Below are 22,949 nucleotides of genomic sequence, written 5' to 3'. Positions count from 1 at the left end.
TCAGTGTTTGCCATCACACTCCACCCTTCCCCGTCTCATTGTGTTTCCACTCCATGCTCCAGAAGTTTCCATTACAATTATCAGTTTATAACTAGCCTTTAGTCGCACCTGCCCCAAACTGCAGTGCATCATGGGATACTTTGAGATCTGAATACCACTTGGAATTGTATTTGAAATAGGGAGCATCAAGTAAGGGAAACGTCCACCTTTTGGACAGAGTTAACATGAAAATTCTCCCGCACTCAATTGCATTGAGACGTCCTCTTCATATACACATTTTGGCCAAATTTCAGCCAATGGCAGGAGTGTTGTGAAAGTGACACAAAATGCAATATTTACAATTTCCAGCAGGGGGAGCTCTAAGACAGTGTAATATCTTTGCTGTACTTGTGGAAAAATAAAAATAAAGTGTATTTATGATTAAATGCGCTTTAAATGGGTAAACAAGTGTGCCTGGCCCCCAAACTTTATGGGTGTGCTACAGCGGGTACCACCTGTCACTATACCAAGTTTTTAATCCCTGCGATGTTTATAAATATTTGACATTGTCCAAATGTCTCAATTTTCACACCAATACATCATATGGTGGCCTTTATATCACCGTTCAAATATCAGCTCCCTCTGTCAATGCATTGTGGAAATATGAGCATGTCCATGCATTGTGAAAATATGTTCGTGTCCATTTAGGAACCTATTTTGCATTGAAACGGACCCCTGGAATGTACAACATTGTACACTTCAGGGACGGTTTCAATGTTAAATAAGTTCCTCCAATTGGACATGCTAACACTCGTCCAGACGTTCAAAACACTTTTCCCGACCTTTTAAACATGATTTCCTGGCTCAGAAAGTGCTCTATTGAAGCCTTGTTCATGTCCAATTGATGTACTTTATTTAGTATCCCTGTGTTGTACGATTCAAATACCTTTTTAATACTAAATACAGTCCATCAATTGGACATTCTATACCACTCGTCCAGCCATTTAAACCACTTTTAAACAATTTTCCTGGCTCAGAAAGTGAGGTGCTGCAATCTGATTCGTGTCCATTTAAAGCAGGGGTCTCCAACCTTTCTTCATCTGAGAGCTACTTTGAAAAAATGAAAGTGGCCAAGAGCTACTTCCATCACATCGCTTACATTTATTCACGTAGCCCTCATCAGTTGAATTAAGCTACTTTTGTACACGTGTGAAATTGCAATACCTAAAGCTTATCAAAACTCTTGACTTCACATCAAGGTCCAAGAAAATGACAATTTCTCACATATTATTATGTCTTGCCTAAATGTCCTTAAAATTAAGTCTGAGTTCGAAATATATTTCAAATAATGTATGCACTGTCATTTCCCCAAAAAAAGTCGGGATAACGGGCCATGCTGGTTAAGTGTGCCTTGAATTTTGAACAGATCACCAATGGCGCATTTCCAACATGGCGCGGAGCGCGGTTTAAGCGTGCCGAGCCGTGCGGGGCCCGTTTTTGGTTGCGTTTCCACTATGCCTAGTTCCGACCCGGGGCTACTTTTTCACCTTTTTTCTGGCCCGACAAAATCGTGGTTCTATCGGGGCCAACAAACAGGGCTGAGTCGGGCTGAGTATGCTAAACTAGAGAGAGAATCGCTGGCAAGGGAGCTACAACTACAACAAGATGAACATATTTGACCGTGATTTAATTATAATACACGTTTCAAAATGATGCCGAAGTAACAACATACTGATACCGGTTAGTAAAAACCATGAATTAATGCTTTGACAAGTCTGCAGACAGACGGCAGAGAAACACCTTTTAAAATGTGTGTTTTCTGAATGGAGATCGGCTAAGCTAACGTTATATGCTCCGACCGTCCACACTCACAACAACGGCCTATACAGACATAAATAAACCAGCGACTGTATTCGCCATGACACAGGCAGTCTGTGGTTTGTACTTGTTTAGCTTTTGTCTAGTTTCTGAACAGATATGAGGAGCTGTGAGCTCTGAGTGCTAACAGCTAACGGCTGATGTTGTTTTTCTGGGGTGCTCATTGAAGATGACGTCACGGCTCCGCCTACACTGCGTTACTATAGATACTGCCCCAGTTCCTAAACTGTAATGGAAGCGCAGCATAAAGTGAGCTGGGCCTAGCAAGGCCTAACAAAACCGTGTCCCCAGAAAAGCCCCCCCCACACACTCATACTTCCTCCTACATGATTCACGGTGGGAACCACAAATGCAGAAACTATCTGCTCACCTTCTCTGCGTCTCACAAAGACACAGAGGTTAAAACCAAAAATATCAAATTTGGACTCATCAGATCAAAGTACAGTTTACACTGTTCTAATGTCCATTTGATGTTTCTTAGCCCAAACAATTCTCTTCTTCTTGTTCTTCATCCTTGTTGGGGAAATATTTTCCTAGGCCCATAACTTTGACCCAGTTTATCCGTTTATACTGTCCTGACTGAGCACAGGCACCTGTAGCCTTAGCTGCTGTGCTCTCAGTGTGTTGTCTCCCTATTCCTGCATGTTGGCGTCAGCTGATAGAGGTGTTATGGTTTTACCTTGTTATGCACAATGTTGATTCTTCTCTCAGAACCAGCTAAATACATGGATCTGGGGTAGAGATCTTCAGAATTGGTGTGGCAGAATTCACACGACATGTCTTGTGAATTCTCCGGCCGAAGCTCCAAATAAACCATCAGCGTTTGTCATCAAAGTTCCAGCTCTCCTCGTGTCTCTCTGAGTCCTGTCTCCATTGCTTCAGAAGTTTCCACCACAATCCTCAGTCGTGGCTTCTTTGCAGCGATTGGACCATGAAGGCCTGATTCACGCAGTCTCCTCTGAACAGTGGATGTTGAGATTGTCTGCTACTTCAGCTCTGTGATCATTTATGTGGGCTCTAATCTGAGGTGCTTTAATGTGTGCTTTCTGGCTGGTAACTCTGATGTATTGATCCTCTGCAGCAGAGGTGTCTCTTGCTCTTCCCTTCCCAGGGGGGTCCTCATGAGAGCCAGTTTTAATCATAGCATTTGATGGTTTTTGCTACTGCACTTGAGGATACATTCAAAGTTCTTGACATTTTCCGGATCGACTGGCCTTCATTTAATTTCAAAGTAATGATGGACGGTCGTTTCTCTTCATTGGGTTGAGTGTTTTTTGCCATAATATGGATTACAACAGTAGTCAAAAAGGGCTTTCCACTGTGCACTAACCCTACCTCTGCACAACACAACTGATTAAGACACACATTAAGAAGGCAAGTAATTCCACAAATTATATTACATGACACGTCACTTGTTAGACGCTGTTATCCAAAGCGACTTACATACTCAATACTGTGGGCAATCCCCACAGGAGCACTTTGGGGTGAAGTGTCTCAGGGACACAACGACATGCTGACTGCAGTGGGGTTTGAACCTGTGACCCCCTGATCCGAACACCAACGCACAACACCCTGCACCACAATTGCCTCTTAACAAGGCACACGTGTTAATTGAAAACCATTCCAGGGGACGACCTCATGAAGCTGACTGAGAGAAGCCAAGACTGTGCAAAGCTGTCATCAAGGCAAAAGGGGGCTACTTTGAAGATTCAAAAATAAAAATCATATTCTGGATTTTTTTAACACTTTTTTGTTAACTAGATAACTCTATATGTGTTCTTTTATAGTTTTAATGTCTTCATTATTAATCTACAATGTAGAAAATAATTAAAATAAATAAAAACCTTCGAATTAGAAGGTGTGTCCAAACTTTTGACTGGTAGTGTAAGTACAGTATTGAGTAAATGTACTTTGTGACATTTTACCACTGAGCAGGTAATATTGGAGATGCCAGCTGGAGTAAGACTGACGTTAAAAATAATCTTGCAGAAAACCAGCCCAGTCGAGCCAGAGCCAAGCTAACAGCAGTGGAAGTGTGTGGATCCGGAGAGAAAGCCTTGAGGTTGGAAATACTGACCCTCTCGGTATAGCCTCCTTCATCTTTCACAGACTCTCCGTTACCCTTACCCTATCCCTTTACATTATATTAATTAATTAATGGGCAATGCAGTCAAAAACACCACTTTTCTCTCACGTGAATACTGGTCACAGCCATGAACATGGTTTGGCTCTGCAGAGCCTTAATCAGTTTGTTTCAATTTATTTCAGATTTTATACAGCACAACATCAAACACAGGTCTGGTCCGTAATGTTCATAATGCTGTTTACATTCTGCTTCCAGTCTGTTAGGTATACCTACGAACTAAATAGATGTGATCAGCAGCAATAATGGCTGAACAGCCAAACAAAAGAGCCTCACCTGCAGAATGTGTTTGGAGGCATTGCTTAGCAACAGTGTATCTGCAGAGGAAAGTGTATCTTACCTGTAAGCTGAGACCCAGAGGACAGCTGTTGGACTGTGAGCTGAGAGGACTTTTCTGTGCCGACAGAACAAGTAGAACATCACGAAGCCAGCGTCCTGACAGATACACAGCAGCAGGTAGGCTTCACTATCACATGTTGTCTTTAGAAACCTTACAATAAATAAATACAAAACACAACTCTAACAAACAACACATATTAACAATGTCCTCAACATACTCAACTAAAATCTAACATCATTCTGTTGCAATAATGTGAACAAGAGCTACTGAAGATGATGATGTCAGATAGGGGTTTTGATGTGTGTGTGTGTGTGTGTGTGTGTGTGTGTGTGTGTGTGTGTGTGTGTGTGTGTGTGTGTGTGTGTGTGTGTGTGTGTGTGTGTGTGTGTGTGTGTGTGTGTGTGTGTGTGTGTGTGTGTGTGTGTGTGTGTGTGTGTGTGTGTGTGTGTGTGTGTGTGTGTGTGTGTGTGTGTGTGTGTGTGTGTGTGTGTGTGTGTGTAAAGCAGATGTGAAGATGGCATTAGCCAGCGGTCATTGGCTGGAGAAAGAGATGAGGGGAGACCCCCCGGGTCCCAGGTGGGTCATATTGTTTCATCCCCTTATAGTGAATGACTACTCCCATGGGCGGTTCTAGTTTTTTTTTCATTTAATCAATTGACACAAATGATGATCTTAAAACAAACACCAATCAAGATATTATATGTTTTTTTTGCTCTATGACTTTATACTGAACTAAACATTTTGAAATCTTGAACACTGTAATTTTAACTTTTGTCACATTACATGTGCCACTCTCATAAAACAACGAGCCCCACTTCCGGTGATGTCATGGAAGAAGCAGCAGCTTAGAAGTGGAGCTCCGCCAGACTATACACAAAAATAGAGACAAATAGAAATATAAGACGTTTTAAAAAGTAAGAAATCAATCAATCAATCAATCAATCAATCAATCAATCAATCAATCAATCAATCAATCAATCAATCAATCAATGTTTATATATATATAGCCCAATATCACAAATGTTACATTTGTCTCAGTGGTCTTCACAGTGTGTACAGAATATCAGTATGACAATACGACACCCTCTGTCCTTAGACCCTCTGTCCTTAGACCCTCTGTCCTTAGACCCTCTGTCCTCAGACCCTCTGTCCTTAGACCCTCTGTCCTCAGACCCTCTGTCCTTAGACCCTCTGTCCTCAGACCCTCACATCGTACAAGGAAAAACTTCCAGAGAAAACCCACAGTCTAAAGGGAACATGGGAGAAACCTCAGGGAGAGCCACAGAGGAGGGATCCCTCTCCCAGGACGGACAGACTTGCAATAAATGCCGTGTGTAAATTGAAGAGATAATACATTTGCAACATAGGGAGTCCAGATGTTTGGAAATGCATGTGTGTATAATAGGAAGATGAATCCACGAGGATATCCATCCAGGACCGATGATCCAGGACCACAGCCACGACTCGCGATCCAGGGCTCGCGATGCAGGACACAGGACCGCAGGATCATCCATGACTCCGGATCCCGGCGTATATAGACACCAAAAAGAAAGACATTTGGGGAAGCTGAGTTAATGGGAACATGAGAGTACACGGGTATAGACAGAGAGAAGGAAGAAGTAAGATGTCCCCCGACAAACTAAGCCTATAGCAGCAAAACTAGGGGCTGAATCTAATCAGCCCTAACTATAAGCTTTATCAAAAAGGAAGGTCTTAAGCGCACTCTTAAAAACGGATAGGGTGTCTGCCGCCCGAACACAAACTGGAAGCTGATTCCACAAATGTGGAGCTTGATAAGAAAAGGCTCTAGCTCCCATTGTACTTTTAGAGATTCTAGGAACAACCAACAACCCTGCATTCTTGGAACGCAATGCCCTAGTAGGCCAGTAGGGTATAATGAGTTCTTTAAGGTGAGATGGCGCCTGCCCATTAAGGGCTTTGTAGGCGAGAAGAAGAATTTTAAATGCTATCCTGTGTTCTATAGGGAGCCAGTGTAAGGCAGCCAGAACAGGAGTAATGTGGTCCCTTTTCCAAACTCTGGTTAGTACACGAGCTGCAGCATTTTGAATCAGCTGAAACCACTTGATTGACTTCTTGGTACTCCCTGATAATAAAGAGTTACAATAATCCAGCCTAGAAGTAACAAATGCATGGACTAGTTTCTCTGCGTCGTTTTGAGGCAAGATATGCCTGAGTTTTGCAATGTTACGTAGATGGAAGTAGGCGGTCCTTGAAATTGATTTTATGTGGGCGTTAAAGGATAAATCCTGATCAAATATAACACCAAGATTCCTTACAGTCTCACTGGAGGCCAAATTAATGCCATCCATAGTTAGTATATCTTTAGATAATTTGTTTCGTAGATTCTTCGGGCCAAGTACAATAACTTCAGTTTTGGTCGTGTTTAACATCAAAAAGTTTAAGGTCATCCACATTTTTAAGTCCTTGAGGCAGTATTGAATTTTATTTAGATGATTAATTTCATCAGGCTTGATTGATAAATATAGCATAACAATGAAAGTTCACAGAATGATTCCTTATAATATTGCCTAACGGAAGCATATATAATGTGAACAAAATAGGTCCGAGCACTGAGCCCTGTGGCACTCCATGGCTAACTTTGGTTTGCGTGGAAGATTCATCGTTAACACGTACAAACTGAGCCAACTAAATGCTCTAGTCTTTGCAATAGGATGTCATGGTCGATAGTATCAAATGCAGCACTGAGATTGAGCAAAACAAGAATAGAGACAAGTCCCTTGTCAGAGGCAGAAAGAGCACTCCTGCATGATGAGCTCGTCAACCAGAAACAAAGCCCCCAACAAACAAGATATCTCAAAGGAAAAAACCGATAAACAACGGAGACCGGCCAGCCCAGCTAGCGCTAGCTTGAAAACAGATAGCAACATGTGCGAGTCGGACCATGAAGTTACGTTGCTGGAGGAGCTTGGGAAACTCCGTAAGGAAAATCAAGAGGGGCATAATCAAACTAAAATGTCTCTGGATCGACTGGAACAGACGGTGCTAGATATAAAAGTTCAAATGGGCGAACATGAAGGGAGGATTGGAAAGTTGGAGGACCGAGTCGGGATGGCCGAGGACGTAGCGGTGCGGCATCAGAGGGCGCTCCGATACCTGTTCCACCATGGTATTGCCTTCTCGGCCACCTGCGACGACTTGCAGAATAGACTGAGAAGAAATAATGTGAGAATCTTTCAGGTACCAGAGGGGAGTGAGGGAGGAAACATGGCAGAATGTATTAAAGAACTGCTACACAAGGTGCTTAAAATACCATCACAAACGGATATTAAGATAGAGAGAGCACACCGCTCAGCCCCGTTTACGCCACATAGAGACCCGACAGCCCCTCCAAGACACATCATCGTGAGACTTTTGGATGCAGGGGTTAAAGATCTGGTGATACAACAGGCATGGAGTCAGGGACAGGTCTCCTTCCAAGATAAAAGGATATTTTTTGATCAGGATTACTCTCCCGAGTTACACAAGAAGCGGGCAAAGGTGCACAAAGTCATCAAGCAGCTAAAAAAGAAGGACATACTGGCGAGGTGTATATACCCAGCACAGTTCAAACTCAAGCTGGGCACGGGGGAGAAGACCTCCACCACACTGTCCAGCGCAGCAGAGGTGCTGAAAGGCCTGGGAGTCGACGTGCGCTGCGGAGAAAGAGAACGCACAGAGGATGAGTTAAAGGACGGATGGAGGAGCAGCGGGAAGAAGAAAAGAGACACGGTACTGTCAGCATCGGATCTCATGGCCTTCATGCAAGAAGAAGCTTAAATAGTCTCCCGATGCCGTTTAAAAACCCAAAGTGACTGAAACAGGTTTGGAGTCGGCTCTGTTCTGCACACAGTAACGGTAACACGTTGACAGTGAAAATACGTTATATAAAGTGGTTGTTACTTGTGCAAATACTACAAATTAGTTATTCTCATAAGTTATTCTAAAATGTTATTTACCAATTCTAGCCTCTGGCGGAGCCCGTTTTCTTAGTTCGGAATGAGTGAATTACACTCACTTCGACCTTTTTTACATGTTAGTGTATCATTGGTCAGGTTTTCCCACCGAGGGCTGGTCACACCTCTCTGCCCCAGCGCCAGTGGGGATCCGTCACAGCTATAGTTCGTTTGCTGTGGCTGATTGGACAGGTGGAAGTTCAGTTCTAGTGTTTTGTGTATGTTTCTCCTGACAGACAGCGCTCTACTGTTTGTTTTTGTTTATGCGATTTAGGCAACGTTTTTTCATGTGTCTTCAAGCAGGCAGGGCTATTTACTCTAATGCTAAACAGAGATTATGGCTTACTTAAATATTGTTAGCTATAATGTAAGGGGAATTAACAACCCGATTAAAAGTAAAAAGATTCTGGGACAATTAAAGAAACTGGAATGCTCTGAAGCTCTGATTCAAGAAACTCACTGATCTGAAATAGAACATTTAAAATGAAAGAGAGAGTGGGTGGATCAGATCTACAGTGCATCATGTGGGAAGAGTAAAAAACGAGGAGTAGCTATTTGAATTAACAAATCAGTATACTATAACAATGAGAAAGTCCTCCAGGATATTGAGGGTCGTTATGTTATGGTAATTGGAACAATAGCTGGCCTAAAAATAACTATTTAAATGTGTATGCACCAAATGAAGACTGCAATTTATTTTTTAAAAGATTGCAGCCCTAGTGGCAGATCATGGAGAGGGAATAATAATCATAGGGGGGGACTTCAATTGCACACTGAACAACAACATGGATAGATTACCCGTAACAATAAGACCCCTGCCTAAAATGTCCAGAAATGTCTTAAACATGATGAAGGAGCTGGGATTAGTTGATATCTGGCGACACCTACACCCAAGTGACAAAGACTTCACGTTCATGTCCCATGTACATGGAAGTTATTCAAGAATAGATTACTTTTTGGTGTCGAAAAAGGATACATACCGGATAAAAGATAGTGTAATTGAACCAATAAGAATCTCAGACCACAGTCCTGTCTCTATGAAAATCAATCTGGGGTTAGATAAATGGTTTAAGTACTGGAGACTTAACGTCTCACTATTGGCAGATAACCGGATAAAACAGGAAATACGTTCTGCAATATCTGAATACTTTGCCTTGAATGATAATGGTGAGGTCTCCCCCTCGGTGCTATGGGATGCTGGTAAGGCCACGATTAGGGGCAACATGATTTCTATATCTGAATTAAAGAAACAAAGACTTGCGAAACAACAAGAACTGGAAACAGAAATTAAAAGATTAGAGAGGGAACATAAGACATCTAGAAAAAAGGAAGTTCTCAAAAAGTTGAAGGAAGTTAGAATTAAGCTAGATGCAGAATGAATTTACAAAGCAGAGGGAGCCCTCAGGTTGATAAATAGAAAATATTACGAAAATGGGAAATAAGGCTAGCAGATTATTGGCCTTTCAATTTAGTCCAGCCGCATAATCTCCAAAATTAAACATCCTGAAACTAACCAGACAGAAACAGACCCTAGGGAAATATCAGATGCTTTTGCAAAATATTATGCGCAACTGTATAAAAGCGAAGATCAGGAATTTAAGGAAGAAAGAATTAGTGAATTTTCAAAGCCCCTCAATATGAATAAACTGACAACTGATGAAGCATCTAAGTTAGTAGAGCCTATCAGAGAGGAGGAAATTAAGGAAACCATTACTAAACTAAAAAACAACAAATCACGGGGAGTAGATGGGTTTGCAGGTGAATATTATAGAGCCTTCATAAATGATCTTTCCCCTATATTATGTAGAGTATAAAATTATTTATTAAATACAGGAGACCCCCCAAAATCATGGTCAGAAGCTATCATCACAGTCCTGCATAAAGAGGGAAAGCACCCCATACAGTGCACTAGTTATCGCCCCATAAGTCTTTTATGCGTTGATTACAAAATACTAACTTCAATCTTAGCAACCAGAGTACAACATATTTTAAAGAAGTTGATAAAACCGGACCAGACAGGATTTATTTCAGGTCGTCAAGGGACAAATAATGTGAGGAGAGCTTTAAACCTTCAGTCAACAGCGGAAAAAGATAAACAACCTTCAATGCTTCTCAGCCTAGATGCTGAGAAAGCGTTTGATAGAGTGGACTGGCTATTTCTTAAACAAACATTATTGGAAATGGGTTTTGGAGAAAAATGTACTACATGGATTAGTTTGCTTTATAAGGATCCTAAATCAATAATAAGAGTCAATGGGCATTGTTCGGATTGTTTTAAAGTAGAGAGGGGGGTGAGGCAGGGCGACTCAATATCACCTCTTCTTTTCGCACTCAGTATTGAACCCTTAGCGGAGGCTATACGCTAAAATAAACAGGAATAGGAATAGCGGACGAGGGAGGGTCAATACATAAAATATCTTTATTTTAAGATGACATTTTACTCTTTATAAAACACCCCCTATCTTCTATTCCAGCTCTTATGCAGTGCTTGTCTAAGTATGGGGCCATTTCGGGATACAAAATTAATCCAACTAAATCAGAAGCAAAGATGATAACAGGGAGTTGGCCTACACAATTAAAAGAGGATGTTTCTTACCGCTGGTCCAAGCAGGGGTTTAGATATCTAGGGATTATTCTTACTCACCACCCTATGCATTTAAGTGAGGCTAACTATAATACATTAATAAACCAAATAAAGAACGACATTATACGTTGGGAAATTCTCCCCCTGTCGCTATTCGGAAGGGTAGAGACTGTAGGAATGAACCTACTCCCTCGATTACTCTTCCTATTTCAATCCCTTCCCGTGAGAATTCCAGCCTCCATCTTCAACATGTTAAATAGACTTATATCTAAGTTTATTTGGCAGAATAAGAGACCCAGAGTAAGACTTAAAACTCTTTTTCTGCCAAAAGATAAGGGAGGCCTAGGCCTGCCAAATTTAAAATATTATTATTTGGCTGCTCAGTTAACGGCTATAGTGGCCTGGATTAGAAAGGACGAGGAAACAGGATGGGCACAGATAGAGCAGAGTGCAACTAGGGGTGTGTCGTTATCAGTTTTGCCTTTTATTGATATAACATCTGTCAAGAAAGTTAAGATTGAGAACGAATGGATAAAGCATACCCTAAAGTTGTGGACGGCAGTTAAAATGTTCAGGAGCCCAGAATCAATATCTAGAGCCATGCCAATTATAGACAATATAGAGTTTCCTCCATCTGTAAGGGATGGAGGTTTTAAAAGATGGGCCGATAAAGGTCTTATCACAATGAACCACATGTTTGATGGAACAGATGTCAAATCCTTCTCCCACCTTCAAGAACAATATGGGCTCCCATCAAATGATTTGTATAGGTACTTCCAGATAAGACACTATATTACAAGCCACAAGAAAGAGAAGCAGTCCAAAAAAATCCAAACATTATAGAAGAATATTTTATTAGTATTGCAGAAAAATGCTTCCCAAATAAGAAACATGTCTCTCACTTATATAAGAGGCTTGTGGCAGACGACTCCCAGAACACCTGGAATGTTAGAGATAAATGGGAATTGGAACTAAACATTATAATCGAAGATGCAGTGTGGGAAAGCTTATGTGTGGGCAGCCATAAAGGAATGCATAGTCAGTTATGGAAAGAGTTTGATTGGATGCTGAAAATCAGATTTTTTAACACTCCTTTTTTAATTTCTAAATATGTACAAGGACCACCGGTCGCATTATGTTGGAGGAAATGCGGAAAACTAGGGGATCATACACACATCTTTTGGGATTGCCCAGTAATTAAAGGATTTTGGAAATCTGTTAAAGAGGAGATTAGAAACATCCTGGAAATGACTGTTCCTCTGGAGCCTATGTTGGTCTTGCTCAGAGCTTTACCTACAGACACTCATGATTCAGACCAGAGGTACATATTACGGATACTGTTATTAATTGCCAAAAAGATTATAACTGTGAACTGGAAAAATGCAAAACCTCCGACAATCATTCAGTGGAAGCACGGACTTAAACAAGTCTACACGATGGAAAGAATGACGGCGAGCCTGCAGATACAAATGTACTCTTTTACCCAAAGATGGAACTGTGTTAAAAGATATCTGGATGTATCGCTGGTTGAAGAGGGTTGTTGAAACTGAACTGAACTTTAGATGAATAACATGGACAAAGTCCCTGTGTATCTGATCCTGCTGTGCCAAAGATATCAGTCCCTGTGTCAAATGCTTTCATTAGTATTTATTTCATTTTACTTTATTTATTTATATTTCCCAGTTTGTATTTATTTATATTATTTACTTAATTATTTCAATTTATACTGGATTTGCTTTATTTAATTATTAATTATTAGACTTTGCTTTGTCATGTAACCATCTGTCATTTGAATGAAAATGACCTGTCAGGATATGTCTCGTCTTGATTTGCTAAAATGAAAATAAACAGTTAAAAAAAATAAAAATAACTAGCCTCCAGTCAAATGTGTCGAGAACCGCCAATGATTACTCCCATCGGCAGGATAATTCTGAAACACGAGATGCGGCACTTATTCAAAGCGTCATGTGGGGTGCGTGACGTTTTTCTGTGATGGCTGCTCATGATTAGACTGTCTGTCTGTGTCTAATGTCACAGAAAGGGCCACTCAGTAGCTGTTGCAGGAAACATCGCCTTTCTGTTCGGAGGGGCCTCAAGCATCAACCAAGGGGTGACTTTTTTTTTTTTTTAATTGTATTTTCAAACCCTTTTTTAAATTCCGCCTGCTTTACAATGACACACAAAAAACATCTGAGGTGTAATCTGTTGTTCTGCATCTCTTCAAGGAGGACATCCCTGTTTACAACAGCGACTTCTACATGCTAACAGGTACACATGAAAGATGATGTCCGACTTATACTGAGGGCCAGAAGGTCTGAAAATGTATTATATAATTGTTCTTTATTACCGTTTTGTGTGTGTAGAAATATGTCTATGAGTTTCTGTGAAATTTTTTAGTTCAAAGTAGTTCAAAGGAGTAACGTCTTTACAAGCAGGTCTCCATTTAGCTTTTATGTATTGTTTCTTTGCAGCGAAAATGGTTTCTGCTAAACATTCCATTGTATTTCAGTGTTTATGTGTTTGATTAGAATTACAAAATGAAACTATGAACATGACATTTTGGGTGTTCAGAAGATATTACATTGGTGCTGTGATGTTGTAATGAAAAGTAACTTGAGATTGTGTTGTTGTTTGTAGTTTCTCCTGATGCTGTGTTGTGGGAAGAGATTCCTCAGAGCGGAGAAGTTCCCTCAGCCAGAGAAGGACACACTCTATGGTAAACTACAATTCTGGGTTATTACTTGTCATTGAGCATTGGGGAATATCTGAGAAAAATATTACACTTTCTCTATCGCGCTAGAAAGTAAATCATTGGAATTAAATAGATGACCAGCCTTGGCAAGGTGTTACAGTTTGCTTCTGTAAGCTTATCTGCTAAATGAATAGCATGGGCTAGTGTTGTAGTCAAGATCACCTTAACCGAAGCCAAGACAGGACCAAGACCGGAGAGTACCAAGACCAAGACAAGACCAACACTTTAAGAGGTTGAGACCAAGTCAAGGCCATGACCAAGGCAGGGCGAGACCGAGTCAAGACCGGAACCAGACTAGTGTGAATCCAACACTACATGATACACTTACAATAAAAAAGATACCAAAGTCTATTTGATCTGAAAGCTCCACATCCCCAAAGACCCACATGAAACTCCACATCCCCAAAGACCCACATGAAACTCCACATCCCCAAAGACCCACATGAAACTCCACATCCCCAAAGACCCACATGAAACTCCACATCCCCAAAGACCCACATGAAACAGTAAGATATGAATCCAACTTCATCATATTTATTCAAAAAGTGATTATTCTCATTTACAAATATTACATTAATTGATTGATGTTTGATTCAAAACAATATAGTGAGTTCCCTCTGCCTGTCAGTCTCACAGATGTGAGGACAGCGCCGCGAGAATACAGACAGAGAGACTTGTGTACTTTATAGAGGAAATGGCCATCAATATTAACAACAAAGGAGCTAAAATGCTTACTAACCGAGAGAGAGAGAGAGAGGGAGAGAGAGAGCGCATGTCACAGCCTAAGAGACAACAACAACAACAACAACAACAACACCAACAACAACACATAACAGCTGTTCATCTCCTCACAGCTCACTCTGATTACTCCTCTACTTCATGGGTCTTTCTTTCTTTTTATATTTTGATAATTGCGGTTTTGTAATAATATATTGTTGTAAATTATTTAATGAATGAATTGTATTTAATTTTCTTATCATATCACTATTGAATTGTATTATCCTTGACGCTTTGGCAATATTGTTCACCTGACATTTGAGAGAGAGAGAGAGAGAGAGAGAGAGAGAGAGAGAGAGAGAGAGAGAGAGAGAGAGAGAGAGAGAGAGAGAGAGAGAGAGAGAGGCAAGGCAAGGCAAGTTTATTTATAGAGCACTTTTCAACGCAAGGCAATTCAAAGTGCTTTACAAAAAAAAAAAAAAATGAAAGACATTAAGCATTAAAAAAGAAAAGCTAATCAAATAAACATTAAGAAAAAAATCCATGGATAAAAGTTACAGTGCAGTCTAAAATATAAATAGTTCAATTAAACATTACAAGAATAAGTACATGGATAAAAGTTACAGTGCAGTCTAAGATATGAATAGTTCAAATAAAAGCAGCGACAAAAAGAAAAGTCTTCAGCCTGGATTTAAAAGTAGTCAGAGTTGCAGCGGACCTGCAGGTTTCTGGGAGTTTGTTCCAGATATTTGGAGCATAATAACTGAACGCTGCTTCTCCATGTTTAGTTCTGACTCTGGGGACAGAAAGCTGACCAGTCCCTGAAGACCTGAGAGATCTGGATGGTTCATAATTTAGCAGGAGGTCAGAAATGTATTTTGGGCCTAAACCATTCAGTGCTTTATAAACCAGCAGCAGTATTTTGTAATCTATTCTTTGATACATAGGAAGCCAGTGTAAAGACTTCAGAACAGGAGTGATGTGATCCACTTTCTTAGTGTTAGTGAGGACTCGAGCAGCGGCGTTCTCAATCAGCTGCAGCTTCCTAATAGATTTTTTAGTGAGACCTGTGAAGACACCATTGCAGTAGTCCAGTCTACTGAAGATAAAAGCATGGACAAGTGTCTCCAGATCCTGCTGTGACATTAGTCTTTTAATCCTAGATATGTTCTTTAGGTGATAGTAGGCTGATTTAGTAACTGTTTTAATGTGACTGTTGAAACTCAGGTCAGAGTCCATGACTACACCTAGATTTCTAGCTTTATCTGTTGTTTTGAACATTGCAGACTGAAGCTGCAGCGCTAACTTTTAAACGTTCTGCCTTGGCTCCAAAAACCATTACCTCAGTTTTATCTTTGTTTAATTGGAGAAAGTTCTGACACATCCAGTCATTGATTTGTTCAATGCACTTACTCAGTGTTTGAATTGGAGCATAGTCTCCTGGTGAAATTGTTACGTAAATGTGTGTGTCATCTGCATAGCTATGGTAACTTATTTTGTTGTTCTTCATTATCTGAGCCAGTGGTAGCACGTAGACGTTAAAGAGAAGAGGCCCCAAGATGGAGAGAGAGAGAGCCGCACGGAGGCGGGTCTCTGTAGCAGGTTAGCCAATTGCTGATTAAAGATATGAACGTGTGTCATAAAATGTAGCCAATCAGCGTCCTCAAAACTAGAGAGAGAGAGTTGCCACGGTCAGGGCCGGTTCTAGACATTTTGGTACCCTCTGCGAGATTATGATTAGGTATTGACATGTTGGTTATATACATAAAGAAGGTTTCAAATATATTCAGTATTGTATGAACATGTTTTAATTGGGGGTGGAAGTCACATCCTCTAGGGGGGTCCGGGGGTATACCCCCCGGAAAGATTTGTTTGAACATTTTAAAGTGAAATGCTTCAATCTGGTGCACTTTGAGCAGAATTACTAGAGACTAGATCTAGGGGGTACAACTTTAAACACCCATATGAAAAAGATCGGTTTACATTTTAATAATCAAATAAGTATGTGAACATAACGAAGGGTTACCTATGGTGACCCTTGTTATATAAGAACAGGCGGAGCCCTCTACTGGACTCTATGGGTACTACCTTATCATGCAAGCATTCACCTACTGAGATTTCCATAGACGTAGCCGGCCCCGGGGCGGGCCTACCTGAATGCGTGCACAAGTCCACCGTATATAAGGCGGCCACGCCTCCCGTTCCCGTCATCCTACACTTCTCTTCAGCGAGCGGTATAGGACAGACAGTGCCCCGAGTAAAGGGCTCCGCCTGTGCTTATATGACAAGGGTTACCATACGTAACCCCTCGTTATATCTCTCACAGGCGATGTATACACGCGCTGTCATCCAACAACACCGTTCCACCTCACTGTCCCTGACCGGCTTTCTGGTTAGCAGCCGCTGCGCCTCACTCACTTCTCCCTCGGCTATAACCATGGAGAAGTCCGGGCTGCGGCTGACAGAGGACACTGACGCGTTTATTTCGAGAAAAGTGTGCTCGGAAAACAGTGCTGAGAGCTCCCCCCGTCCGCCCATAGGCAGCCCTGTATGGGCTCATTATGCACTACCTCTCCCGAGGAGCACGGGGAGAGCGCAAGTGCCCCATGTACCCCATTATTACAGCTCCGTGGGCTGGCAGTAAGGCGATATGGGTCCGTTGTTATTGTGCATCCATGGGTAAAGAGAAACTCATGTAGTGCTGAACACGTAACATGAATGTGCCGGGCGGCGCGGTCCCGTGGGTTAGATGCGCGTTCATAATGCCGAGGGAAATAACTCTCAGAATAACGTTATTAGCACATTTTTACAAATTGAGGAACGAATGTTTTTAATAAGGGCTATACAAGTGTTCATACTGGGTAGTTTATTTAGTTTTAAAAAAATTCTCCAACGAGTTACAGACCACTCTTTCCCCATGTAAGTCAATGGGAAAAAGTGTTTCCGGGCCCAGCAACCTAAAGGAAGTGTAGTACCGCCGTTTGACCAGCACGAATATTCTCATCAGACTCCGGCGCACTTCCTGGGGGCTTGCAGTCGACCCATGTTCAGGGGAGGTGGGTTTAGTTTCCTGCACGCCTCGACGTAAGAGAGACGTAAGCGACGCCACCTCTTAGCTCCGAAGCTCTTGCCTCTCTAGACCGACAATCTTTTGGAGCTGGAAGTGAACTGGATTCCGGAGCTAAGAGGCGCCCCGCTGCGGTATGAACAGGAAAAACCGGCACTTTTCAGCTCCAGCTCCGAGCCGGAGCTGAAAACGCGTTGGTGTGAAAGGGCAGAGATCTTGGGGGAGGGAATTCCAGAGCATAGGAGCTGCCACTGAGAAGGCTCTGTCCCCAAATCTGCAGTGTGGATGATCATAACAGATCAAACAGTTCAGATTCATTTTACAATAAATCAAGGAATGATGCACTTCTACAAACAAAAACAACATAATTAAAACATTTAAACAAACTACTAAAAGTAGATGAACTACATTATTCAAAAGTTTACAGTAACTTCTGATAATAACACAGGGGAAAGTAACGAGTCATCTCTTTTCCTCTCTCTCCCTCTCCTGACAGCCCGTCACTATCAGGCAGTGGCGGCTGGTGGAACATATTTTTGGTGGGGCTATTGATAGAGTGAGTAAAACAATTTTTTTTGGGACAAATGACCCCTTAAATTAGGACTTCTGGTGATGTAATGGCGCGTTTCCAGTGCAGCGCGGAGCTCGCTTTAATGCTGCGTTCAGACCGGACGCGATGCGAATATTCGCTTCGCTCTAAACGCTCCTATCGCATCGCTCTAGTCGCTCGAGTTTCACGCAGCTGTCAGCTGTGTTTACTCGCATCATTCAAACAAGACGCGCTGGCTCGGGAGCTACAGCTACAACAACATGAACATATTTTACCGTGATTAAATTATAATAGACGTTTCTAAATGATGCCGACGTAACAACATACTGATACCGGTTAGTAAAAACCATGAATTAATGCTTTGACAAGTCTGCAGACAGACGGCAGGCGAAAAACCTTTTAGAATGCCTGTTCCCTGAATGGAGCTTGGCTAAGCTAACGCTATATATGCTCCGACCGTACACACTCACAACAACGGCCTACAGACATAAATAAACCAGCGACTGTATTCTCCATGACACAGACAGTCTGTGGTTTGTACTTGTTTAACTTTTGTCTAGTTTCTGAACAGATCGTATCTGTCCCCGGCTGTTTGAAGAGCAAGCATGTGAAACAAAAGATAGCATTTACCTGTTTGCATCCAGCTAGCCATGTGAGAAGCCTTGTTGATACGTTTTGTCTTTTTCACGAGCCTGCTGTGATATATACAAATCGGGTTGGTCCGGTCCAAGGTCTTTAAGTATCAATTTATCTCCCAAACTTCTCCTTTCAAAAGGATTGGAGAGTGGCTCTTGCACGGAATTGGGTGCGGACCGAGGTGCGGCGACTCCACCTGCACACCATTCTCATCCAAATACTGCGTCACCTTGGTTACTCACGAGTCTAAAAAACAAATCACGTCAACGCACGTAAGCAACATGGGCGCCAACGTGAGCGCCCACGTGACCAAAATATTTGACGGCGCTGATCGGCTGAAATTATGTTTCGGCGGCACCGTTTACTATTGAGACTTTTGCAACCTGCTGGTTGCTGCTGTTTCGCTCGGGGGCTCTGCCCCGTAATGATAAACTAATGCCATGGGCAAGGCCAGGCAGGAAACAGGTGACTTATCAGTAACTTTAGACATCGTAACACAATTTTAAACGAGATTGTATTATAGATTATACATTTTTGTGATACTAATTGTATGATATTTACCTTGTTCATTAAAAATGTAAATATAAAATATATATTTTTTTTAAATATATTTTTTTTAAATATATTTTATTTAATTTTAATTTTAATTTTTTATTTTGTATCTGGCAAGAGGTGGGGCGGCGCCCCTAGCGCCCCTATGGGCCGGCCGCCACTGCTATCAGGGTTAGTAAAAATGAATCCCTTGGAGGTTCTAGTGTTCATTTACCGTTGTCTTCTCTTTGCAATGCTTAATCGATTTGAAACCAAGTCTAACGTAGCTTAAACTTAACGTTAGCATTCTAGCTAACACAACACATGCACGCACCTTTCTCTGTGTTTTTTTTGTAGTGATGAATGAAGTTGGATGTCGTGGTGGTCCTGTCACTGATCTTTATGCTGCAGACCCTGCATACCGCTGTTCTCTTCTTATTGCCGTCAACGACAACATAATCCTTGAATCCAAACTTCAGTATTTTTGGAGTAAAGCTAGCCGCTGCCATGTTAACTGAGACTCCTGCCTTCTAGTGGGTTGCCAGGTTTGCGCGCACAGCGCTATAATCACGTTTTTCGAAAAAACTAAATGTAATATCTCACTACAAAAACAAACGCAAATATTTAATTTTAAACAGTCAAGTCCTTTCAAGTCATCTATCTCAAGCTTAAGTCAAGTCTCAAGTCATAAATACCAAGTCAAAGTCAAGTCAAGTCTTTTATCAATGTTAGTCAAGCAAGTCTCAAGTCAAAAAATATGCAACTCGAGTCTGACTCGAGTCAAGTCATGTGACTCGAGTCCCCACCTCTGGTGTTGAGAGATGTATCCATAGATCTCTTAATGTTGCTCTCAAAGTGCACCAGATTGATGCTTTTAACTTCAATATTTAAAACAAAAAATCTTCCCGCGGGAAGATTTGGGTATGGAGGAAAAGAGACGCCTCTCTGAAGAACCAGCACCTTACCGTGGTAGAGAGGTTTGTGTGCCCTGATGAACCTGGGGGCTGTGTTGTCTGGAACCTTGTGTTCCTGGTAGGGTCTCCCATGGCAAATTGGTCTCAGGCAAGGGGCCAGACTAAGATTGGTTCAAAAGACCTCATGAAAGACGACACAGGAAGTGAGGATACCCGGCCCGGAGGAAGCCCGGGGTCCCCTTCTGGAGCCAGGCCCAGAAGGAGGACTCGTCGGCGAGCGTCTGGTGGCCGGGCTTGCCACGGAGCCGGGCCCAGCCCGAAAAGGCAACGTGGGCAACACCTCCGCTTCTCCGTCCCGCGGGCCCACCACCTACGGGAAACATCGATGGGGTCGGGTGCGCTGCCAGAAGGGTGGCAGTGAAAGCGGAGGGTCTCGATGGACCAGACCCGGGCGGCAGAAGCTGGCTTTGGGGACGTGGAACGTCACCTCTCTGGGGGGGAAGGAGCCGGAGCTTGTGCGGGAGGTGGAGCGGTACCAGTTGGATCTGGTTGGGCTCACCTCTACGCACAGCGTCGGCTCTGGAACCTTACTTCTGGATAGGGGTTGGACTCTATTCTTCTGCGGAGTTGCTCAAGGTGTGAGGCGCCGGGCGGGTGTGGGGATACTCACAAGTCCCCGGTTAGGTGCTTCGTTGTTGGAGTTTACCCCAGTGGACGAGAGGGTCGCCTCCCTACGCCTGCGGGTTATGGGGGGGAAAACTCTGACTGTTGTGTGTGCTTATGCACCCAACAGCAGTTCAGAGTATTCAGCCTTCTTGGAGACCCTGGAAAGAGTCCTGTATGGGGCTCCTGAAGGGGACTCCTTAGTCTTGCTGGGAGACTTCAACGCACATGTGGGCAATGATGGAGACACTTGGAGGGGCGTGATTGGGAGGAACGGCCCCCCTGATCTGAACCGGAGTGGTGGTTTGTTACTGGACTTCTGTGCTAGTCATGGATTGGCCATAACAAACACCATGTTCGAACATAAGGATGCTCATAAGTGTACGTGGTACCAGAGCACCCTAGGCAGAAGGTCCATGATCGATTTCGTTATCGTATCATCGGACCTGAGGCCGTATGTTTTGGACACTCGGGTAAAGAGAGGGGCGGAGTTGTCAACTGATCACCATCTGGTGGTGAGTTGGGTCGAGTGGCGGGGGAAGCCTCTGGATAGACCTGGTAAGCCCAAACGTGTAGTTCGGGTGAACTGGGAACGTCTGGAGGAGGCCCAAGTTCAGGAGGCCTTCAACTCACACCTCCAGCGGAGCTTTTCGGGCATTCCTGTGGAGGTTGGGGACATTGAACCAGAGTGGTCGGTGTTCAAAGGAGAAGGACTTTCGGGCGGCACCAAAGTTGTTCTGGAAAACTGTCCGACACCTCAGGAGGGGGAAGCAGGGAACCATCCAAGCTGTGTACAGTAAGGATGGGACGTTGTTGACCTCAACTGATGGAGTGTTGGGGCGTTGGAAGGAACACTTTGAGGAACTCCTGAACCCGACAACTCCGCCCTCTATGTTAGAGGCAGAGCTGGAGTATGACGGGGGATCAACACCAATCTCCCGGTGGGAGGTCACTGAGGTCGTTCAACAACTCCACAGTGGCAAAGCTCCGGGGGTGGATGAGATCCGCCCGGAAATGCTGAAGGCTCTGGGTGTTGAGGGACTGTCATGGTTGACACGTCTCATCAACGTTGAGTGGAAGTCGGAAACAGTACCGAAGGAGTGGCAGACCGGGGTGGTGGTCCCCCTTTTCAAAAAGGGGGATCAGAGGGTGTGTGCCAATTACAGAGGCATCACACTACTCAGCCTCCCCGGGAAAGTTTACTCCAAGGTACTTGAAAGGAGGGTCAGGCCGATTGTCGAACCTCAGATTGAGGAGGAACAATGCGGATTCCGTCCTGGTCGTGGAACGACGGATCAGCTTTTTACTCTCGCAAGGATCCTGGAGGGGGCCTGGGAGTACGCTTATCCGGTCTACATGTGTTTTGTAGACTTGGAGAAGGCGTATGACCGGGTTCCCAGGGAGGTACTGTGGGAGGTGCTGCGGGAGTATGGGGTGAGGGGGTCTCTACTCAGGGCCATCCAATCTCTGTACTCCCAAAGCGAGAGCTGTGTCCGGGTCCTCGGCAGTAAGTCGGACCCATTTCCGGTGAGGGTTGGCCTCCGCCAGGGCTGCGCTTTGTCACCAATCCTGTTTGTAATATACATGGATCGGATTTCGAGGCGTAGTCGTGGGGGGGGGGGGGTCTGCAGTTCGGTGGAGTAAGGATTGCACCACTGCTTTTTCAGATGATGTGGTTCTGATGGCTTCATCGGTCTGCGACCTTCAGCACTCACTGGATCGGTTCGCAACCGAGTGTGAAGCGGCTGGGATGAGGATCAGCACCTCCAAATCTGAGGCCATGGTTCTCAGCAGGAAACCGATGGACTGTCCACTCCAAGTAGGGAATGAGTCCTTACCCCAAGTGAAGGAGTTCAAGTATCTCGGGGTCTTGTTCTCGAGTGAGGGAACAATGGAGCGTGAGATGGGCCGGAGAATCGGAGCAGCGGGAGCGGTACTGCAGTCGCTTTACCGCACCGTTGTGACGAAAAGGGAGCTGAGTCAGAAGGCAAAGCTCTCTGTCTACCGGGCCATTTTCGTTCCTACCCTCACCTATGGTCATGAAGGATGGGTCATGACCGAAAGAACGAGATCGCGGATACAAGCGGCCGAGATGGGTTTCCTCCGCCGGGTGGCTGGTGTCTCCCTTAGAGATAAGGTGAGAAGTTCGGTCATCAGGGAGGGACTCGGAGTTGAGCCGCTCCTCCTTCGCGTCGAAAGAAGCCAGTTGAGGTGGTTCGGG

General features: G+C 43.4%; 1 protein-coding gene across 1 annotated transcript in view; it reads left to right on the top strand.

Annotated features, from left to right (window-relative positions):
* Positions 1 to 12,145: 12,145 nt before the first annotated feature.
* LOC139434889 (rab9 effector protein with kelch motifs) overlaps positions 12,146 to 22,949 on the top strand; it is a 147,265-nt gene continuing 136,461 nt past the window's right edge. Inside the window, 4 exon segments of the mRNA XM_071204932.1 lie at positions 12,146 to 12,219; positions 12,936 to 13,008; positions 13,124 to 13,166; positions 13,536 to 13,614. Coding sequence (XP_071061033.1) covers positions 12,146 to 12,219; positions 12,936 to 13,008; positions 13,124 to 13,166; positions 13,536 to 13,614 — 269 coding nt within the window.

This window comes from Pseudochaenichthys georgianus, chromosome 12 (assembly GCF_902827115.2).
Source record: "Pseudochaenichthys georgianus chromosome 12, fPseGeo1.2, whole genome shotgun sequence".
NCBI lineage: Eukaryota > Metazoa > Chordata > Actinopteri > Perciformes > Channichthyidae > Pseudochaenichthys > Pseudochaenichthys georgianus.
This window is presented reverse-complemented; position numbering and strand designations above follow the sequence as displayed.